Below are 23899 nucleotides of genomic sequence, written 5' to 3'. Positions count from 1 at the left end.
TTTAGTAGAGTCAGAAGTGAATCTAATCCACGTCAGAGGCAAAGAAGTTGAGAAAATCCACTGCTTTTAATGTAGTTATAAACCGGGCTCTTGGATGTCCTGGTGTCCCATAGTTTGACGCTTTCTCATTTCAGAAGATGATTTTGTGTTTTCTCAGATGCCCAGGAGTGGACTTTTTTTTAATTTAATTTTTATTTTATATTGGGGTATAGTTGATTTACAATGTTGTATTAGTTTCAGGTGTACAACAGAGTGATTCAGTTATACATATACATATATCCATTCTTTTTCAGATAGTTTTCCCATACAGGTTATTACAGAATATTGAGTAGCGTTCCCTGTGCTATGCAGTAGGTCCTTGTTGATTATCTATTTTATATATAGTGGTATGTATATATTAATCCCAAAATCCTAATTTATCCCTCCTCCCCACCTTTCCCCTTTGGTAACCATAAGTTTGTTTTCGAAGTCTGTGAGTCTGTTTCTGTTTTTGTAAATAAGTTCATTTGTATCATCTTTTTCGATTCCACATATAAGTGATGTCATATATTTGTCTTTGTCTGACTTACTTCAGTTAGTATGATAATCTCTAGGTCCATACTTTTTGTTGCAAATGGCATTATTTCATTCTTTTTATGGCTGAGTAATATTCTATTTTATATATGTACCGCATCTTCTTTATCCATTCATCTGTTGATGGACATTTAGGTTGCTTCCAGGAGTGGATTTTATAAGACTTCTGAAGCTAAACTCATCACCTCCACCAGCCCAGGAACTGGAATCACGTGTTCATAACAAACATGAGGCAGGTGCCCTAAGTTCTGACCTGGTGCTCAAGAGCTGCAGGATCTAAAAGAGGGAGCACACAGGGCCTTGCTCTGGGAGGTGGGGCCTCCCCTCCCAGCTGGAGGGCTTGCCTAACTCATCCCTCATCTGCTCCTCTCCGTCTCCCACCCTCTCCACAGAGGCTGGCACTCACCCCCCATTCCTAGAAAGATTTTGCCCCCAGCATCTGCCCCAAACATTTAACAGCCCTCTGGGGTCCTTTCCCCAGGCAATGATGGAAACTCTCACCTCCTCTGAATGACGTAAAAGGTAATAACTCTTTCCCAAACCTTCTATACCAGGGACATAACAAGTATCATTGTATTTATTCCTCCAACAGTCCAATGAGGAAGGAACTGTTAGCCAGTTTGGAACAAGGAGTTTCAAACATTATTAATGTAGTCAACAGCCAGGGAGTTAGTAAATGGTAGGGCTTGAATTTGAACCTGGGCCTGGCTGTTTTGTTTTGTTTTTTTTACATCTTTATTGGGGTATAATTGCTTTACAACGGTGTGTTCGTTTCTGCTTTATAACAAAGTGAATCAGTTATACATATACATATGTCCCCATATATTTTCCCTCTTGCGTCTTCCTCCCTCCCACCTTCCCTATCCCACCCCTCTAGGTGGTCACACAGCACCGAGCTGATCTCCCTGTGTTATGCGGCAGCAAGAGAGTGGCATGGACATATATACACTACCAAACGTAAAATAGATAGCTAGTGGGAAGGGGCCTGGCTATTTTAAAGCCCATGTTCTTCCACTGCCACGGACCAGCACCCAGAAAAGCTGAGTTCTGGTTTTTTAGCTGATTCACAAAGCTTATTTGGCCACGACCAGCTTTGTGACCTTGGGCAAATTACTTAATCTTTCTGAATCTCAGTTTCCTTAACTATAAGGTGGAAACTGTATACCAGTATTGACTACCTTATTGAGTCACTGTGAAGATTAAATATGACAATGTATGTGAAAGTGACACACAAATGTAAGGCATCCCCAAAGCAGAAAAGGTTCTTTTTCCAGTGGAAGGTCTTTGACCATCAACAGTGATATTTAGTAGGTTATAATTCATCTCAACCCTTAATAGTATATCTTTAATTTTACCCACACCCCAGCTTATTTTTACCATCTCTTGTCATTTTTAAAATCTTTTATATCCTTGTGCAGTCTTTTCATTTATGTTTTTCTTGTGTTTGGACATTAGGCATGCTTTTCCTCCTTAATGTCTCCTTAAAGAAAACTTTGTGACTTAATTTTCTTAAGGACAAATAATCTTTTGAAAGGAAGGGCCCCTTAGGTAAAACTCCCACAAAGTAGACCCAGGCAAGATTGTGAAATTTACAAGTATGTCTTCAATGACTCTGCAGTTTCAGCATCTGTAATATTCAAGGCCACTTCAATTGCAAGGTACAGGACCAAAGTCAAATAGCTTAAGAAAAAAGTTATGGGCTTATGAAACGGAAGAGCCCGTGGGCAGGCCTTTAGGTATGGCATTATCCAGGTTCTCAATGGATGCAGTAAGTCGTCAACCTGTCTTTACACATTTCTTGCTTTGCTCTCCTCTGGGTTGGATTCATTACTGGGCAAGCTTCCTCCATCTGGTGAGAAAGACGGATACCAGACATCCCTGATCCTCACAGAGAAAGAAGGAAGAAGCATCTTTTCCTGTAGCACTTCTGTGGGAGACAAAATCATGACAGCCTCCAAGATTCCACACTTTGGTGTATATGCCTTGTATATCTCCTTGATTATGGGAAGGACCTGTGAATATGATGAGATATCACTCCTGTGATTATATTATTTTATCCTGGGTGGCCCTGACTAAATCAGATGAGCCCTTTATTTTTAATTTATTTTTTGTATATTTTTAAATTGGGGTTTAGTTGTTTTACCATGTTGTGTCAGTTTCTATTGTACAGCGAAGTGAATCAGCTATATGTATATATATATCCCTGTTTTTTGGATTTCCTTCCCATTTAGGTCACCACAGAGCACTGAGTAGAGTTCCCTGTGCTATACAGCAGGTTCTAATTAGTTATCTGTTTTATACATATTGGTGTACAGGTGAGCCCTTTAAAAGCAGAGTTTTGTCAAGCTGATTGCAGAGGAAGTCAGAGAGATGTGCTCTGGTTGGCCTAGGAGAAAGCAAACATCCATGCTGTGAATTGCCTATGGGGACCACGTAGTAAGGAAATGCAGGTGCTCTCTAGGATCAGAGACAGTCCCTGGCCGATTGTTAGCAGGAAAATAGAGACCTAGTCCTATATTTGTAAAGAAATAGATTTTGTCAACAACCAGTGACCTTGGAAGAAGACCCTGAGCCTCAGATGAGAAGTGTAGCCCCAGCCAACACCTTAATTTCATCTTCATAAGCACCTGAGAAGAGAACCCACTCATGCTGTGCCTGGACTTCTGACCTACATTACTGTGAGATAAATTTGTGTTGTTTTAAGTTACTACGTTTGTGATACTCTGTCATGCAGCAATAGAAAGCTAACACAACTTCTGAAAATTCTAATGTATGAGTTAGGATCTTTTGGTTGCAAGCAACACAAAGCAACTCTGGGTGACCTAAGCAAAAAAATTTACCTGAACAGTGTTTATAGAGCCACAGAACATGAACAGTTCTTGGGATGGGTCTAAGCAGGAGAACTGAACAGGGGATGTTTCCAGGTCATTTTTCACTCTCTCGAGATTCAAATTCCAGGGAGAAAGAAGCTTACTGGCTTTACATGAAAGCCTCATCAAGACTGTAACCAAGGGTGAATAGTTGGTTCTTTAAAGCAAAATGGGTGGAGTGAAATCAACAATATGGCTGAGTAAGACATCCCTCGTTTATGTTCCACTCTAAACAGCAACAATTTGACTTCCATCCATAGACCAAAGTGCCTTTGTGGCAGTTGTGGGACCCAGCACCATACACCAAAAGATCCAGGAGCCGTCTTGCCCACACATGTGTTGGGTAATAGGCATACAGACCCTGGTCCTGGCTGTGAACCGTACAGTGGCCCATGAACTGGCTCCAGCCCCTCTCAGTCATGATCTGGGAGACCCTGGAAAACACTCTCTCAGACAATCACCCATAGACAAAAGACCCTTTGTGGAAGTCCAGGTTCCAGAGGAGAAGTTCCAGCACTCTGTTGGAACAACAACAACAAAAATATGAGTTTAGATGCATTGGAGTGGGTAAGAGGAACAGCTTTAATTTACTTGCATCATCCCTCCCCTGAGGTGGCATAGCTAAGGGATAAGTGGTATCTTCTCAGCCCTGTGATTTCTCCTACAGGGCAAAGTGAGAGCATGTGAATTAGCAGCTGGCTCAGAGTACTAAATCATTATCTACATGACTGGGGAGTAGGAAGAAACTGGGAGAGTGGCAGATAGGACTCTTGAGGGGCATTAAAGGGCTTCAGATCCTACTAAGTGCATTGTGGGCTCCATCAAGAAGCCAGTCCATGAACCACTGGGGATGTCTTGCCTGAAGATTCTCCCAACTGGCCCATAAACATCCCAATGCTCTGTGCACCTCATCCACACACCTGGCTCCCTCTGTGCAATCCTGATGGTGCTGGTAAGAGCAAGCAAGCTAGAGAGCATGCACAGAAAGTCGACTTGAATCTGCAGGCCAGGGAAAGACCAGAAATTTAATCTTTAGTGCCACCCTTGGGAAAGCAAAAGGGAAGCTGTTGGCACTTGGCCTGGTGTGTCGTAAGATTAAGAAAAAGCATACAAGTTTATGAATTCTGCCATGAGAGGAAGCAAGGAGCAAGGAACAGGCATATCCATGGAAGGTCTGAGAAAGCCTCAGCATCCCTAGCAGTGCTGATGGAAGATATTTCTCTCCCAAAGGTAATTAGTAAAGACTGGAGGAGGTGACTGCTACTTCAAATGTGAAGAGAGCAACACAAAACTTCAAGGAACATGAAAAACCAAGGAAAAACATGACATCATCAAAGGATTACAGTAATCCTCCAGTGTGGATCCTAAAGACATGGAGATTGTGAGTTACTGAATAAAGAATTCAAAACAGCTATTTTAAGTTTTTCTTATAGCTCTCATTGAGCTATAAGAAAACACGGAAAGGCAATTCAACAAAATCAGAAAAATCATACACGAACAAAATGAGAAGTATAACAAAGAGATGGAAATAATTTTTATAAATTATTTATAAATTTTATTATATTATTTATTATTTATAAATTTAATAAAATTCTGGAGCTGAAAAATACAATGAATGAAAAATGTAATAGAAAACATCAACAGCAGAATGAGTCAAGCAGAAAAACGAATCTGTGTGTTAGAAGAGAGGAACTTTGAAATTATCCAGTAGGAGGAGGAGAAAGGAAAAAGAATGAAAAAATAGCGAAGAAAGTCTATGTGATCTATGGGATACCATTAAAAGAAACAATTTGCAAATTATTGAAGTCACAGAAGGAGAAGAGGGGGAGAAGGGAGCAGAAAGATTATTTAAAGAAATAATGGCTGAGAGCTTTCCAGATCTGGAGAGAGAATTGAAAAATCCAAGTTTATGAAGCTCATAGGTCATCAAATTCAAAGAGATATTCTCCAAAACACATTAAAATAAAACTGTAAACATTCAAGGACAAAAAGAGAATCTCAAAAGCAGCAAGATAAAAGAAGCTTGTAACTTACAAGGGAACCCCATAAGGCTGTCAGTAGATTTCTTAGCAGAAATTTTACAGGCAGGGGGAGAGTGGGGTGATACATTCTTCAGGATAGATCACATGATAGGTCACAAAACAGGTCTTAGCAACTGTAAGAAGGTCAAAACTATACCAAGTATCTTTTCTGATGACAATGGTATGAAAGTAGAAATTAACAACAGGAGGAAAACTGGAAAATTCACAAAATGTGTAAACTAAACAACACACTTCTGATCACACAATGGGTCAAAGAAAAAAATTTTTAAATATATCTTGAAGCAAACAAAATGGAAACACAATATAACAAAAGTCATGGGTTGCAGCAAAAGCAGTTCTAAGAGGGAGATTTAGGAATTCCCTGGCAGTCCAGTGGTTAGGACTCAGAGCTTTCACTGCCATGGCCCAGGTTCAATCCCTGGTTGGGGAACTAAGATCCTGCAAGCCAAGTGGCACAGAAAAATAAAGAAGGGAAGTTTATAGTGATAAATACATACATTAAAAAATAAGAAAAATTTCAAATAAACAACCAAGCTTTACATCTCAAGGAACCAGAAAAAAGAGGCCAGTTATCAGAAGGCAGAAAACCACAAAGAGCAGAGCAGAAATAAATGAAATAGAGACAGAAAAACAATAGAAAAGATCAATGAAACTAAGAGCTGTTTTTTAAAAAAAAAAATTAGAACAAAATCAAGAGCCTGGAAATAAACTAACTCTCTCTCTCTCTCTCTCTCTCTCTCTCTCTCTCTCTCTCTCTCTCTCTATATATATATATATATATATATATATATATATATATATATATATATATACACAGTCAACTAATATTTAAGAGTGCCAAGAATACTCAATAGGAAAGAATAGTTTCTTCAACAAATAGTGTTGGGAAAACTGGATAACCAGATGCAAAGGAATGCAACGCTTACACCACTCACTAAAATTAACTTGAAATGGATTAAAGACTTAAGTAGAAGACCTGAAACCATAATACTTCTAGAAGAAAAACATGGGGAAAAATCTCCTTGACATTGGTATTGGCAACAATTTTTTGGATATGACACCAAAAGCCTAAGCAACAAAAGCAAAATTAACAGATTGGACCACATCAATCTAAAAAGCTTCTACACAGCAAAAGAAACAATCAAGAAAATGAAAAGGCAACCTATGGAATGAGAGAAAATATTTGCAAATCATATGTCTGAAAAGGTGTTAATATCCAGAATATATAAGGAACTCATAAAATTCAACAGTAAAGAAACCAAAGAACCTGATTTCAAAATGGGTAAAGGAACTAAATAAATTTTTTCCAAAGAAGACATACAAATGACCAACAGGTACAGGAAAAGATGCTCAATATCACTAATCATCAGGGAAATGCAAATCAAAACCACAATAGATATCACCTCACACATGTTAGAATGGCTATTATCAAAAGGACAAGAGATAACAAATGTTGGCAAAGATGTGGGGAAAAGGAAACCCTCATACACTATTGGTGGGAAAGTAAATTGGTGCAGCCACTATGGAAAACAGTATGGAGGTCCCTCAAAGAATTAAAAATAGAACTACCATCTGATCCAGCAATCACACTTCTAGTTATATATCTGAAAGAAATGAAATCAGGATCTTGAAGAAATATCTACAGTTCCACGTTCGTTGCAGCATTATTCACAATAGCCAAGACAGGAAAGACTTAAGTGTCTGCCAACAGGTGAATGGATAAAGAAGATGTGGTATATATACACAATGGAATATTATTCAACCATGAGAAACAAGGACATTCTGCCATTTGTTGAAACATGGGTGGAACTTGAGGGCATTAGGCTAAGTGAAATAAGTCACCCAGAGAAAGACAAATGTTATTTGATATCACTTACATATGGTATCTAAAAAAGCTGAACTTATAGAAACAGAGCAGAATGGTGGTTACCAGGGGCTTGGGGGTGGGAGAAAAAGGGAGATTTTGATCAAAGGTTACAAACTTACAGTTATGAGGTAAATAAGTTTTGGGTACAGCATGGTGAGGCGGCAAAGATGAGGTCCCACGTAGGTGTTTGGGTGGGGTCCTGCAGGGATTGTCAGCCATTTCTGCTCCAACGGAGACCCCTCAGGAAACAAGTGCTGGCCTCCAGCTCCTTGTCAGTCCAAGACCAGTCAGCTGAAGAGGGGGTGGGCAGGGCTTGGGTGAGTGCACTGGGTCCTCAAGGCATGGGGAAGTGCTCCTCACTCCAGAGAAACCTTGGGAGTGACTGCCTCTGGAAACCCCAAGGACAGAAGCCAATCCTCCTTTTATGCTTCTTTCTCTGGTGATCAGGAACCTGGGAACTGCTCCATTCACCAGTTTCTGGATTCCTCTTGTTGTGTTCTTCTCAATAGTTGAGGCAGTGTCCTACTCAGTATTGGCCTTCCTGCCATCCTGGATGTTACCATTCACCCATTCACCCACCCATCGAAAGTGTACTGAAAACTAGAGATTCAAGATCTAGCCAGATCTTTCTCACAAGCAAATCACAGCTGCTGGTCATTATGTGCTACCTGGACTTTCTCTCAGCTCCTGACCCTGTCTGTGTCCTCCTCTAGGTCCCAGCCCCATCCCACTGCACTCACCAGAGCAAGGCTGGCAGTAGTGGACAGCTATTGTTTTACACATGCCCAGAATCCTTTCCCTTTCTTTCTTCTATGACAAATGATTCTGGTAGGGCTGTTAATCATAGTGTCCTATCTCCAGTCTTGTCTTGTCTCCCTGGAAACAATGGTTGATCCAAGAGGTGAGCATAAGACCCAAGCTGGGCCAATTAGATCATTTCCTGAGTTTTTTTTTAAATTTATTTTTTTAATTTTTGAATTCTCTTTTATTTTTTTTATACAACAGGTTCTTATTAGTCATCCATTTTATATACATCAGTGTATACATGTCAATCCCAATCTCCCAATACATCACACCCCCCCCACCACCCCCACTGCTTTCCCCCCTTGGTGTCCATACGTTTGTTCTCTACATCTGTGTCACAATTTCTGCCCTGCAAACTGGTTCATCTGTACCATTTTTCTAGGTTCTACATATATGTGTTAATATGCAATATTTGATTTCTCTTTCTGACTTACTTCACTCTGTATGACAGTCTCTAGATTCATCCACATCTCTACAAACGACCCAATTTCGTTCCTTTTTATGGCTGAGTAATATTCCATTGTATATATGTACCACATCTTCTTTATCCTTTCCTCTGTCAATGGGCATTTAGGTTGCTTCCATGACCTGGCTACTGTAAATAGTGCTGCAATGAACATTGGGGTGCATGTGTCTTTTTGAATTATGGTTTTCTCTGAGTATATGCCTAGTAGTGGGATAGCTGGGTCATATGTATGGTAATTCTATTTTGAGTTTTTTAAGGAACCTCCATACTGTTCTCCATAGTGGCTGTATCAACTTACATTCCCACCAACAGTGCAAGAGGGGTCCCTTTTCTCCACACCCTCTCTAGCGTTTGTTGTTTGTAGATTTTCTGATGATACGCATTCTAACTAGTGTGAGGTGATACCTCATTGTAGTTTTGATTTGCATTTCTCTAATAACTAGTGATGTTGAGCAGCTTTTCATGTGCTACTTGGCCATCCGTATGTCCTCTTTGGAGAAATGTCTACTTAGGCCTTCTGCCCATTTTTGGATTGGGTTGTTCATTTTTTTAATATTGAGCTGCATGTGCTGTTTATATATTTTGGAGATTAATCCTTTGTCCGTTGATTCATTTGCAAATATTTTTTCACATCTGAGGGTTGTCTTTTCGTCTTGTTCGTAGTTTCCTTTGCTTTGCAAAAGCTTTTAAGTTTCAGTAGGTCCCATTTGTTTATTTTTGTTTTTACTTCCATTACTCTAGGAGGTGGATCAAAAAAGATCTTGCTGTGATTTATGTCAAAGAGTGTTCTTCCTATGTTTTCCTCTAAGAGTTTTATAGTGTCCAGTCTTACATTTAGGTCTCGAATCCATTTTGAGTTTATTTTTGTGTATGGTGTTAGGGAGTGTTCTAATTTCATTTTTTTACATGTAGCTGTCCAGTTATCCCAGCACCATTTACTGAAAAGACTATTTTTTCTCCATTGTATATCTTTGCCTCCTTTGTCATAGATTAGTTGACCATCGGTGCGTTGGTTTATCTCTGGGCTTTCTATCCTGTTCCATTGATCTGTATTTCTGTTTTTGTGCCAGTACCATATTGTCTTGATTACTGTAGCTTTGTAGTATAGTCTGAAGTCAGGGAGTCTGATTCCTCCAGATCCGTTTTTTTCCCTCAAGACTGCTTTAGCTACTCGGGGTCTTTTGTGGCTCCATACAAATTTTAAGATGATTTGTTCTAGTTCCGTAAAAAATGCCATTGGTAATTTGATAGGGATTGCATTGAATCTGTAGATTGCTTTGGGTAGTATAGTCATTTTCACAATATTGATTCTTCCAATCCAAGAACATGGTATATCTCTCCATCTGTTGGTATCACCTTTAATTTCTTTCAACAGTGTCTTATGGTTTTCTGCATACAGGTCTTTTGTCTCCCTAGGTAGGTTTATTCCTAGGTATTTTATTCTTTTTGTTGCAGTGGTAAATGGGAGTGTTTCCTTAATTTCCTTTTCAGATTTTTCATCATTAGTGTATAGGAATGCAAGAGATTTCTGTGCATTAATTTTGTATCCTGCAACTTTACCAAATTCATTGATTAGCTCTAGTAGTTTTCTGGTGGCATCTTTAGGATTCTCTATGTATAGTATCATGTCATCTGCAAACAGTGACAGTTTTACTTCTTCTTTTCCAATTTGTATTCCTTTTATTTCTTTTCTTCTCTGATTGCCATGGCTAGGACTTCCAAAACTATGTTGAATAATAGTGGTGAGAGTGGACATCCTTGTCTTTTTCCTGATCTTAGAAGAAATGCTTTCAGTTTTTCACCATTGAGAATGATGTTTGCTGTGGGTTTGTCATATATGGCCTTTAGTATGTTGAGTTAGATTCCCTCTATGCCCACTTTCTGGAGAGTTTTTATCATAAATGGGTGTTGATTTTGTCAAAACTTTTTCTGCATCTATTGAGATGATCATATAGTTTTTATTCTTCAATTTGTTAGTATGGTGTATCACATTGATTGCTTTGCATATATTGGAGAATCCTTGCATCCCTGGGATAAATCCCACTTGATCATGGTGTATGACCCTTTTAATGTGTTGTTGGATTCTGTTTGCTAGTATTTTGTTGAGGATTTTTGCATCTTCATCAGTGATATTGGTTTGTAATTTTCTTCTTTTGTGGTATCTTTGTCTGGTTTTGGTATCAGGGTGATGGTGGCCTCATAGAATGAGTTTGTGAGTGTTCCTTCCTCTGCAATTTTTTGGAAGAGTTTGAGAAGGATGGGTGTTAACTCTTCTCTAAATGTTTGATAGAATTCACCTATGAAGCCATCTGGTCCTGGACTTTTGTTTGTTGGACGATTTTTAATCACAGTTTCAATTTCAATACTTGTGATTAGTCTGTTCATATTTTCTATTTCTTCCTGGTTCAGTCTTGGAAGGTTATACCTTTCTAAGAATTTGTCCATTTCTTCCAGGTTGTCCATTTTATTGTCATAGAGTTGCTTGTAGTAGTCTCTTAGGATGCTTTGTATTTCTGCGGTGTCTGTTGTAACTTCTCCTTCTTGAGGAAATGCCACACACATTTTCCACAGGGGCATCGCTATTCCACATTCCCTCCAGCAATGTACAAGAGTTCCAGTTTCTTCACATCCTTACCAACACCTTGTGTCTTTAAATTTTAGCTGTCTTAGTGTGTGTGAAGTAATAGTTCACTATAGTTTTGATTTGCATTTCCCTAATGACCAAAGATATTGTGCAAGTTTTCATGTGCTTATTGGCCATTTGTATATCTCTTTGGAGAAATATTTATTCAGATCTTTGGCAGATTTTTCCTTTTTTTTTTCTAGTTTAGTTGTAGGAGTTATTTATATATTCTGAATACTATACCCTTATCAATATATGATATGGCAATATTTTTTCTATGGATTGTCTTTTCACTTTGTTGATAGTGTCCTATATGCACAAAAGTTTTAAATTTTGAGGAAGTCCAATTTACCTATTTTTTCTTTGATTGCTTGTGCTTTTTTGGTGTCCTGGCTATTTTTGTACATTAATTTTTTCATATAAACTTTGGACCCAGATTACCTTGTTCTAAAACTTTTGTTGGCATTTGTCGAGGGATGGGTTGATTAATTTAGAGAGAGGAACTTTCCTGGTGGTCCAGTTGTTAAGAATCCACCTTCTGATTCTGGGGACATGAGTTCAATCCCTGGTCAGGAAATTAAGATACCGTGTGCCATGGGCAACTAAGCCCACACGCCACAACTACTGAGCCCATGTGCCACAACAAAAGTTCCCGCATGCTGCAACAAATATCCCGCATGCCACAACTAAGACCTGACACAGCCAAATAAATAAATAAATAAATAAAATTTTTTAAAAAATTTAGAGAGAATCGTGGTCTTCTTAAAAGGGAGATTTTTATCAAAGACCAGGATACACCTTTCCATTTACCCAAGTCCTTTCTGTATTCTTCAGTAACACTTTAAAGTTTGTTTCACATAGATCTTACACTTTCTATCAAGTTTATTTCTTGGTATTAATCTTTTTTAATTATTGTAAATTAGTCTAATGTTTAGATACTGACAACTAACAAGAGTGCTTGAAGTATTACGTGAGCTATAGTATTTTCTATGGTCCAAATTCAGGCCAAGTTCAGATCTGCAACCTCAGATCTACTCCAACACTTTGCTTTATAGGTAAGGACGCTGAGGTCTAGAGATGCTGAGTGACTTACTCAAGGCTGCACAGCAGGTAGGTAGCAGAGATGGCACTATGGCCCAAGTATTCTGTCTCTCCATTTCGCCTGACTCTGAATCCAGACCTCTGTCATCTTACCAACCGCCATAAAATACACGAATCTAGGAAAGAGGTGAATGTTCTTACATGCACTGGGAACTTGTAGTTGCCTAGGGATTGACTTCACCAATCAAGATAGGAGTTAGATAAAAATTAGACAAAAATTAGGAAAAAAGGAAAATAAAACAACGGTTAAGTGAGAAAAAAAGCAAAAATTCAGACAGACACACACTTGCCTACATGTGTGCACATACACCCCCCCGCCCCAAACCCTCAAACCTCCAGAGCTTCCTGCCTGTGAACCGAAAGGAGGAGTATGAGTTTCCTGGCCCTGCTGGCAGGTGCCTTCTCAAAGGCCCCATCGTCCTCCACTTCCTGAGGAGGCTGCAGCCAAAGAGACTGCTTTTCTCTTCTTCTTCCAGTCACGGCTGCCTCGGCCTCTGCCCCCAGGCACCATCCTGGGGAAGGACAAGATGAAGTGGATGGCGCTTGTTACCGTGGCCACCCTGCAGGCACACTTCCCAATTACAGGTAAGGCTGGATGTATCATATGTATCGATGGCAAGGAACTTTTTGGAACCGTTTGTGCGTGTGTGTCGGGGGTGGAGGGAGATAGGCGAGGGCTGGTGAGGCGCCAGTGTCTCCTTTAAATCCTGCCCTCCCCAAATCAATGAGCAGCTGTCCGGCTTGATGCAGGCATCTGCCTCATTAAGGCCAAGCTGGGCATCAGCTCAGAGCCAGCTGCTCGAAAACACACCGGTGCAAAGTATGGATTTTTCCAGTGATAAAAAGAGAGAGAAAAGTCTGTGGTGGGGAAAGGATGAGGAGAAACTGAGGCAGGCCCCATGTGGACAAGAAGAGAGGGAGTATTTAACAGAAGCCGGGAGGGACCAGAAAATGTCAGCCAGGCCATGTTTCATGCTGAGGCACCTTTCTAGTCTTTATGTATTCTTCTTTCACCCCCTTGCTGGCTCCGTCACTCAGCCCCTTTCCTTCTTCCTTCGCCAACAAAGAACATTGCATTTGTTGTTGGTTAGAGAGGGTCATGGCTGTGGCCCTGGCTGACCTGAAACACCTTGATTGGCCAGAGACTGACTGGGTTAATGAAGGAGGGAAGTGGCCTTCTTCAGGGTCTGTGTCTAGGCTTAGCTCTGACTTGGCCACCTCTGTACCCTACAGCCACGGGCTGCCTGATGACACACCCATCCAGGCTCAGTGACTAACCCACCGCCTCTTGCCTCAGGCAGCTCTCTGTCTGAGGCCATAAAGCCAGAGATGCTGACAGAATGTAGGGGACAGATGAGAGGATGTGACTTGTTAAGTAGCCACCATGAGGAACAACCAACCAACAGGAGAACCTACTCCTCACTTCATTCCAGCCCTTAGAGTCCGGCTTTTCTAGAATCCTTTTACCCTTACCGTGTTTTCTAGCTCAGATAATAAGAAGTGAAAAGAAGACAAAATGGACTGCCTCTGGGCATTGGCGTCCTGGCATTTTTTACAAAATATGGGACAAGCTGTATTTGAATCTAAAGAAACCAGGAGAGTCGTCACAAACCAATGTCCTTCCTCCACTTGACAGCTCACCTCGGTGTGGGAGGGAGTTTGGCGACAAGGGTGGGAGGGCAGGAAAGGCCATTGGCACTTTTGTTCCTGCCAGGGAACGTGGCACAGCTGCCGCCTAGCACCTTGGGGGTTTCGAGGACTAAGAAATTGCGGGGTTTTCTGTAAGATCACAGCTCTCTTCTCAGAAAAGCCTTCTTGGGTATGAGTCACGCGGTGCCATGGGTAAGAACACCAGGGCGAGCCCAGAGCAGCCCATCCTCGTGTGCAGGACATAAGAGGACCCAAGACGTCAAAACAGCCTGTGAATTCAGTGACTTCAGAGGGAACTGCTGACAGCGGTAGATTCAGACCTTGGGCTTCAGGTTTGGGGGACGGCACTTGGTAGATAATTCTACCATGTGAAGTTTCCTCAGGGGTCTATTTGTGTTGGGTCTTGGGGCCAAGTCTGGGGCAATGGAATTAGAAGAGAAAATAAAAGCTGCTTGGGTGCTGGTGGCTGCCAGGAGTGGTAAACAAAACCCCACCCAGAAGACAAGATGGGGGCCATGCCCCATTTCTACAAGGTGTGTACAGAAAGAAAAGCCTTAGATTCATCTTTCAATGCCACTTGCTTTGCTGGTGTGGAGATTGAAATTTCGGCTATTTTTAGATAAGGTTCCTGGACAAAAGTTTTCCAAAGTGTCCTAGCCCTGTTGAGGGAAGGCTGGGGAGGTTTAGAGAGGCCTTTAACACCGAGGGCCACAAATGGCACCCGTGTTGGCTGAGAAGACACACTCTATGATTTCCTTTGGAAGAGAGGCTGCTGACTGACGGAATTCGAGTTGAGGTCTTCCCTCTTTTCTTGCTCAGTTAAGTTACTCATCCCCGAACCCTTTTAAAGCATCTTCTTTTTACTAAGACTTTTCCATTTGCATTTTCTTGCAAATGCCCAGATCATTAAGATCACGGCAAATAACGACCCAGTCCATCTACCTGAGGAGGTCTCCCTGGGTGAGTGTGCCAAGACGGTCAGCCGAGGCTGGAAGAGATTAAGATGGCGTGTCTAATGGCATAGGCAGACTTCTGCCTGCAGAGCCCTCGACTCCTCAGTGCCTCTAACTCCCTGCCTCACAGTGGTCAGTGTGACCTTGGTCCTTCCTTTGTAAGGAAATGCAGCTTTGACACAAAGTCTCAGGAAATGCGTGCTCCTAGGTGTGGTGGGAAGAGTCAGGCCAGTCACATTGCTGCCAATTTCCCAGCTGTGCAACCTTAGGCAAGTTACTTAACCTCTCTGGGCCTCAGTTTTCTCACCTTTAAAGTAAGAATAACCTTCATTGCAGAGCTGTGAAAGTGAGAAGTAAATGTTATGTGCCTGATATGTACTAAACAGTCGATACGTGAAAGTTGTATTAATTATTACATCCTGGCCTGTTTTCTTGTTCTCATTATCCAGGGACAGGAAATGGAAACCCATGTTTAGGATTCTTAATTTGCTCTTGATTGTGTTGTAAAGCAGCACTGGGCATTTCCTCCATCTGTTGAAATGCAGCTCATCCTTCTTTTGGTTTCTGAGCAAAGCTGTAACAGCTCAGGAGCATAGCAGTGGTCCCTCCCAGCGGTGGGCCCAATTGTGAACAAGCATCAAACTTTGCTGGGTCATAGGATGAGCATTACAGCTACCATTTCTATTTTTTTGAGACACTTATTCTGTAAGGGATATTCCCCCAGAGTGAAAACATGACTGACAATCCATATAAGTAGTTAGGGGGAGCAAATTAGAGCACAGCCTCCCTGGTCATCACTGGTCAAGGTGGCCATCCAGAATTTGCAGCCGAATGGTTGGTGTGGGGGATGCACAGTGACCAGGGTATTTAAATGAACACTCCTCGAAACCAGACCTTTGCTTAAACTGCTTGAAGCTGGGCTTGAGGGAAGCTTTTGTGTGATGCCAGGAAAAGTTTTTCATCGATGGCGTTTTCACCAATGGTTTATTTTGACCTCTGGTCATCTGGCTCTGCTCATCCAGATGACCCAATTCATTTTCTACGTTGGTGGTTCTTAGATTTGCTGGCCTGTTTACACATTTGCTGTGGCAAAACATCCCCCAGAAACGGTGCTGGGCGACTCTTGTTTAGATGAATGACCACTGCTGAATTTATTTGAAAATTCTTTTTATTTTTGCCTTTGTCTTTAAAAAATTAGATTTAATTTTTAACTGGATATACACTTTTACTTTCAAGAATCCCTGGGCACTGTGTCTTGTTTTATTTTTAAGGATTCAGGCACCGTTAGGGAACTGTCTTGCTTTAGAGTTGTCCAAACACACACCCTGTAATCCTTTTTCTCCTGAGCCTTATTTACCAATGGGTCAGCTAACTGATTCAATAAATAGCAACGATAGTTCAAAATAAATTTCTTCTCTGCTTGGGCCAGGGCTAGTTCTTATTAACATTAAAGTGACGGTAGATTTAATCAATTTGAGCAAACATAAAGTCCATTTGGTTAAAAAATAATCACACTAGTCATTTGATCTGTTAATTGAAACAAAACAGTCAGTGTAGTCACTGCACATACATAGCCATTCCTTCCAGTCTCAAACACAGTCTATGTTTTCTGAGGGAAAAGACGCTTCAGTCTTGCTCAGGGATGTGTCCCAGCACTTAGCATAGTGCCTGGAGCAGAGATCACGCGCAGTAAATATTTGTTGAGTGAATTGAAAGGTGGGTGAATGAAAGAAATCTAGACCTTTCCATGTGATTAAATTCACTTTAATGGTTTATGGAGGGGGGTTGTATATTGGAGTGGCATTATTTGGACCTTTCTTCTAGAGAACTTAGCATTAAACAAAGTACTTTAAAAAAACACAGAAAGTAAGCTGGTGGAGGGGACAGGGCAGTTTGAGTAAACAGATGGCTTCAAAATGATTTACAAGGACAGTTTCAGACAAAATCCTACCGTTGTTAAAATTTTCTGGTTGGACCGTATGAAATTTCCAATATTCATTTATTTGGGACCTACAAAAATGATAATTTCATATGATTCAACTAACACTATATCTTGAAAATTAGACAAAGAAAGATGCTCATTTTTCTGACGTGGCTTTAACACTAGGGAAAAGCAGAAAATAAAGAAGGCTACCACCGTTGGCGATTAACTAATGAATTAATAAACTAATGAAAGGCACCAAGGAGAAAAATAAGAGTTTGTGGATTATAGCATAAATCGCATTCAATTGCCCAACTGCTTCAAAATATAGAAAGAAAAAAAAGAAAAGCAGGATATCTAATCGTTATAGTCCAAATTGGTCTAAGTTACTAAGTAAATATCCCAGCTAGCTATCATTTTTTTCTCTCTTAATTTGAGGTATTTTACCCAAAATATCATAAAATCAGAGGAAGTTATAAATTTAAAAAATGTTCCATTCCAGTATTTTTATAAGTGTTTAAATATCTTTATATAGTTGTTATTACAAAAACAGTTTCAAGTGCTTTTTTTTCCTTAATATTTTATTCTGAACATCTTTTTTGATACTTAGCCTTCATGATTGTTTCTAATCGCTATGTAAATGTCCATAGTTTATGCATCGTATTTTCTTTACTATTTCATTATTGTTGGACATTTGGGCTGTCTCTAATTTTTGTTATTATAGCTAATGCTGCAAGAAAATCTTTACATCTGTAGCTTTTAAAATTTCTTTTGAATTATTTCCTTGGGCTAATTTCTCCAGGGCTGACAATTAAAGTAATAGGTTAAAGTAAAGGAACATTTCACAGGATACTTTAGACTTCTGTTGAAGTCTAAACAGTTTTTCTGTCAAGGAAAGAGAGTTTTTTCCCTAACTCTCTGACCATCTGCAAGTGTTTCTTGTCTTTTCTGGAGCAGGCAATAGGGTGGAGGGAGAGAGGAGACTGTGGAACCAGAAAGATCTGGATACAAGTCCTGATCTGTGGCCAGTTGCCTACCTTCGGAGCCCCCTTCTTCCTCTGTGAGATGGCGGTAACCATGTCTACCTCATGCAGAGCACGGTGGAGTGGAGATACTGCTCGAAGTGCCTACACCACAGAGGTGCTCGAAAAGCAGTAGTCATTATCATGTGTGCCTCAGTTTCCCAACCTACAAAATAAAGGATATCATTTTCCCAGTGGAAGAAAGTGGAAACCCTGGTACTAACATGCTTTCTTTGTCTTCCCTTGTCACTAAATTGCAGTAAACTTGGGCAGGAATCTCTTTAGTTTTCGCATCTGTGAAATGAATTGCGTATGGTCTTGTAATTACCAAGTTTTCAAGAACGTTTAAGTTACCTAGCCTCCCACCCCACTGGTATTGGCTCATAGAATTAGGAACCTAAACTTCATTCTTCCCTGAAGCTCCAAATAAACAATAAACTTAAAACTTAAAAAAAAAAATCCAGACTTTCCCTTACCACAATATTTTTAACTCTCCAGTGGGAGCCTCTGTTGCGAAAAATCCAAGGACAGATTCTAACATTTTCTGCCTTGTCCCTTATGCTTGTGCGTCGGATGCAGATTTATGGCCACACAAGGACTTTGTTGGTGAGCACTGACTTGAAGAGAAAGCAAATTGAGGTCTGAAGCAGCTAAACTGCAGTGGTGGAAATGTTAGAAGCTTCCACTGTCCGCTTTGGTTGCCTGTTATGATTTGTGCTACTCAGCAACTCATTTGCAGGCTCAAGGGGAAAAAACTAAATAGAAAGCATTCAAACAAGGACAGGCAGGATCCTCGCTGGTCCAGACCACTGTTCTGTTAGTACAGTCATCCCTTTATATTTACAAAATGCTTTCCAGCACCTTCATTCATAACCATCCAATGGCAAGTAGCAGAAAAAGTATTGATTTTAAGATTCTCTTTTTATAAACAAAGAAAATGAGGTTCAGAGGTTTGGTGACTCGCCTCAGAGTAGAACCAGGCTCCGAACACAGTTTCTCTGATCCCTTGTTCAAGGTATGTGCTCTCGAATGTTCTATGCAGCCTGTCCACCAGGCCTGCTGTCAATTTGCAGTATTATACATCAGATGACTGAATTCTGATGCAGATTTTTGAAGGTCTTTCCCCTTAGTAAGCACGTATTATGATTTTCCTCTCAATTTCTGAAGAAATAATTGTTTTGATGCTGAATATTCTCATTTAAATATGTTTTTCTGCTGAGTATGAAGTATTTGGTTGTTAATATAGAATTGCATTTTTCTCTGGCCTATTATTACAGTTCTGAAGTCATTTTCTCCCCAATTGGTAAAATCCATATTTTCTGTTTTGCTCTTAATAAAATATACCTATTTTGGAGCTTTTCTTGAGAGGGACCGGCCCCTTTCTGTGCGTGCAGGTACCGCCCCCCTGTCCTCTCCCCCGCCAACCACGTTATGCATAGGTGGAACTCAAATGTGTAAATTAAATCATATTTGAGAAGACTTGATCCTAAATAGTAGCCGTTAACCAATCTGTTTGGTAAGAATGTAACCTCATACAGTGTGTAAGGTTTTGTGGGGTGAGGTTTTCTGAAAGAATAGCACACTATTACACACAGATGCTGGGTTGAGATTTTTTTAATATAAATCCTCAAGGAGTGGGAGAATTACCTTTAAATGACAAATATCTATAATCAATTCTTAATATCTTTTTTGTTTTTCATAAATTTTATTTATTTATTTATTTATTTACTTTTGGCTGCGTTGGGTCTTCGTTGCTGCACACGGGCTTTCTCTAGTAGTGGCACGCAGCGGCTACTCTTCGTTGTGTTCTCTTGTTGCGGAGCACGGGCTCTAGGCGTGCGGGCTTCAGTAGTTGTGGCTCGTGGGCTCTAGAGCACAGGCTCAGTAGTTGTGGCACACGGGCTTAGTTGCTCTGCAGCATGTGGGATCTTCCCGGACCAGGGCTCGAACCCGTGTCCCCTGCATTGGCAGGCGGATTCTTAGCCACTGCGCCACCAGGAAAGCCCTCAGTTCTTAATTTCTTATGTCATATTTTAGCCTTGAGTCCACTTGCATCTGCCTGGGCTGAGCTCAGGGAGTGCAAACCCTTTTGCTGTTGACTGGAGCAAAGCAAACCAAGATAAGAAATCTGATGCTCAGGGCAGAAGCATTAAATTGCCAGATTGTGAATATCGGTGGCTCTTAGTGGGGCCGCTCCCCAAGCTGACTGGGAGGAGGGCTGGGAAAGGAGAAGTCTCTGAGGGGTTCTCCAGCTATTTGCAGGGCTGCTGGGTTCTAGGTGCATTGCCTTTGCCAAACCCTGGAGTTGGGGAAGATAGCTCAGAGCACAAACCAACACGACTATTTAGGATTAAACAAATCACCACTTCTCTCTGGCGCCGTAGATACTAGAAAGTCAGCTGTGTGTTCCTTCATTTCACCAGGTCCCCAGCATGAGATGTTGCACTGGCTCGAAGCCATCATGTGAATGTCGGCCCTGAGTTAGGACTGCCTTTTCCTCATGCAGGCTGGGAGTGGCAGTGGAGGCTTGGAGGGAGGAGGTATTACAGGCAGAGTAGAAGAGACAGCCTGGGGTTGGGGCGGGGGCTTTTGATCTGAAGCTGTGGGAGGCAGACTGGCCAGAGCAGCGTGCTCCCAGGAGAAGGCTGCTGAACGGGGGCTGCAGCGTGGGACCAGCCTGTGCCCAGGCCCTGTCCTGTGGGTTATAGCTCGGCGCGGGTGTGGCACGCACATGTGCTGGTGTGTGTTTACCTGTGTGCTCTGCTGGGGGTACAGATGCCTGTGCCCCAGTGTGCATGTGAAGGTGTGTGTGAGGCTGTGTGTTTGTGCACGTGTTCCAGTGTGTCCCAGCGTGTAGGTGCATTGTGTGTGCGCCTGTTTGTATGCAGATGGACGTGTCTTGAGTCTGCAGGTAAGTCTTTCTGTGTGCACCAGTGAGTGGCTTTCTGTGTATAATGTGTGCGTTTAAGAGGAGGATGGTGGCAGCAGGACAGCTCTGTAGAAGGAAGGGCAAACATTGCTTGAGCTTAGAACTGGCGAGCTAGGCAGGAGAATGGCAGGGCTAAGATTTCACTGAGCCCATTCCAGGCATTCTGTGCAGAAGGGAGTCAAGAAAACTTTTGTCCAAGCTAGAATCTCTAGGATCATGGAGAGGTGGGAGCAGCTTCTTCACAGAGGCAGAGACGTCTCAGGTCTCCCAACTGCCCTCAGAACTCCGCCATCTCCCAAGTAAGCCTGCTGTCTTTCTTTCTTTCCACCTTCCTCCCAGTTCCCTCTACTTAGAATGCCTACCCTACTCCCACCCTGACCTGTGGAAACGCTGTCTTCCCCTTATAACGAAGTCCAGATACCTGGGGATCTCCCAGACCCACTGTTGACATTGTTACCAGCGTTGAGGTGACAAAGGAAGGTGGAAAATTGTTGTTCTCATAACTCAAGGTTAAAAACCCAACACAAATAGTTCCCTACAGTGAGCACTTCTCAGAGTGGAGGCCCAGCACACAGTTTCAGGAACACGTACCCGTCAGCAGAAAATGTCACCAGCTCCCCAAATTCTCACCAGTTCCTCCCACAGTGGCCATCCTCTGAATTTTGACTACAAGAGTCAAAATACATTTGATGCTTTTCTTTCTTCCTGCCCTCAGAATAGAAAAGCAATTCAATAAGGTGGCTTGTGGTGACCTACTCTGGCTGTCGAGAGTTGGTATCGCCATACTGATAGTTATTTTTAATATCTGGTTATTCAAACCATCTGAATGGCACATTTGCCCACAAGAGCCGCCTTGCTCCTCTGTTGGGAAAGAGAGCGTGGAACTGGAAGGAAAAGGGAGGAGGTGCCTGGCAGAAAATGGTGCAAATGGCACATTTTTAGGCCTTACAGACCTTTCTAAGGCGACGAGAATTTAATTCTGTGTCCTTTCTTTTCTTCGCAACACCCAGTTGAAAATATGAATTAAAAAAAAAAAAGTTTGCTGCTTTAAAATACTTCTTGATCTGCTGTTCTTGCTAAAGTACTTAGAATTATACATATCTTTGCACCATGGCCACGATCCAAAGGAACTAGCGCAACTGAGAAAACTGTTCATTGGTGGTCCGAGTGCTGAACATTTTGAGAAGTGGGGCACACTCACAGACTGTATGGTGATGAGAGACCCCCAAACCAAACATCCCAGGGCCTTTGGTTTTGTGACCTACTCTTGTAGTCGCATGAGTGGATGTGGCAATGTGTGCTGGACCACACAAGGCTGATGTGTGTGTGGTGAAGCCAAAGAGAGCTCTTTCTAGAGAGGCTTCTGTAGAGTCCATCTAACAGTGAAGAAAATTGTTCTTGGTGGTATTAAAGAAGATACAGAAGAATTTAATTCGAAAGACTACTTTGAAAAGTATAGCAAGATTGAAATCATAGACGTTATGGAAGACAGGCAGAGTGGAAAAAAAGAGAAAATCTGCTTTTGTGATTTTTGGTGATCATGATACAGTTGCTAGAACTGTTGTTCAGAAACACCACACTCTCAAGGGGCATAACTGTGAAGTGAAGAAGACCTTTTCTAAGCAAGAAATGTGGTCTGTGGGATTGCAAAGAGGTGGAGGTGGATGTGGCAACTTTATGGGTCATGGAGGACACGTTGGCTGAAGAGGAGCCTGTGGTTGTGGAGGTAGGTGGTGGCAGCAGGATGACGGTGGATATCATGGATCTGGAGGTGATGGTGGCAACTATTGTGATGGTCCTGGTTATAGCCTTAGAGGAGGCTAACATGGTGGTGGACCAGGATATGCAAACCAAGGTGGTAGAAGTGCTAGCGGTGGCAGAGGATATCATGATTATAATGAAGGAGGACATTTTGGTTGTGGTAACTATGGTAGTGGAGGATACTATAATGATTTTGGAAATTATAGTAAACAACAGTAATCAAATTATGGGCCCATGAAGGGGGGCAGTTTTGGTGGAAGAAGCTTGAGCAGTCCCTGTGTTGGTGGTTATGGATCTGGTAGTGGAGGGGTGGACATGGAATCAGAAGGTTCTAAAAACTCAGCAGAAAAGGGTTGAAGTTCTTAGCAGGACAGGGTGAGGAGTCGTCAGGAAAGCTGCAGGTTGCTGTGAGGCAGTCGTCCCAAGTGCATTAGAGGAACTGTAAAAATGTGCTACAGAAGGAACAAGCATCCGTAGTCAGAAAAGTTATTGCAGCTTAAACAGGAAAACTTCTCGTTCAGGACTGTCATAGCCACAATTTGCAAAAAGTATAGCTATTGATTACTGCAATGTAGTGTCAATTAGATGTACATTCCTAAGGTCTTTCATGTCTTGTAGATTTGTCTTTTTCATTTCCTTACATCAGGTATATTGTCTTATAAATTGTGATAGTGGTACCAGGAATAAAAATTAAGGAATTTTTAACTTAGACAAAAATAAAACAAGTCATCTGGTAAACCACTTATCAATGAGTAAATATTTACCAAGCACTTCTCTTGTGCCCCAAGGAAAACAAACAACTCTGCAGATGGTTGGCCCAACCAGTGCACTGATGAGGCCAGTGTCTTGGAGATGGATGTTGAGTGATTGAAAGCCCACAGGTAAAAGAAAGCTTCCCTAGTTCTGTAGGTCATGTTCTCAGGTTTTATGAAAAAGTCTTAATTTCCCTACAGGCTTGCTTCTTTATGGTCTGGTCTAATTTTCATCGTTTTGTGAGCCTGTGCTAATTTCCATGCTGAGTTTAGTAGCAAAGGAGGCGTATATCAGGAGATACCAACCAAGACTATTTTGAACTAGGCTAGAGAGCTTCAGAAATTCCCCCCTTTGATTTCTTCAGATTAGAGAGAAATCTTTGTCTTTTCTCCCACTTCACTATCAATGCTTCAAAACCCAGACCTATATAAAATACACAAATGCTTTCTGGACAAAATGAATCTTGTCTGTTTTCTTTGGATTTCGGTGGGAACAATAAAGATTGAGCTACAAAAGGTTGGCAAAGAGGCTTATTATTTTTCTTTCTATTAAGTGTAGAGGCTT

The 23899-nt window shown here is 41.4% G+C and overlaps 1 protein-coding gene across 2 annotated transcripts in view; it reads left to right on the top strand.

Moving 5' to 3' along the window:
- Positions 1-1499: 1499 nt before the first annotated feature.
- The window catches only part of CD247 (CD247 molecule), an 89323-nt gene continuing 66923 nt past the window's right edge, over positions 1500-23899 (top strand). The window contains exons 1-2 of one of the 2 annotated variants that reach the window (XM_032623991.1): positions 1500-1530; positions 12823-12931. In XM_032623991.1, coding sequence (XP_032479882.1) covers positions 1507-1530; positions 12823-12931 — 133 coding nt within the window. In that variant the 5' untranslated portion in view covers positions 1500-1506. Of the gene's footprint in view, positions 1531-12341; positions 12356-12822; positions 12932-23899 lie in introns of those variants that run through there. The other variant, XM_032623998.1, reaches the window with a different exon arrangement.

This window comes from Phocoena sinus, chromosome 1, assembly GCF_008692025.1.
Source record: "Phocoena sinus isolate mPhoSin1 chromosome 1, mPhoSin1.pri, whole genome shotgun sequence".
Lineage (NCBI taxonomy): Eukaryota > Metazoa > Chordata > Mammalia > Artiodactyla > Phocoenidae > Phocoena > Phocoena sinus.
The sequence above is the reverse complement of the archived record's forward strand: the minus strand, read 5'-3'. Positions and strand labels throughout refer to the sequence as shown.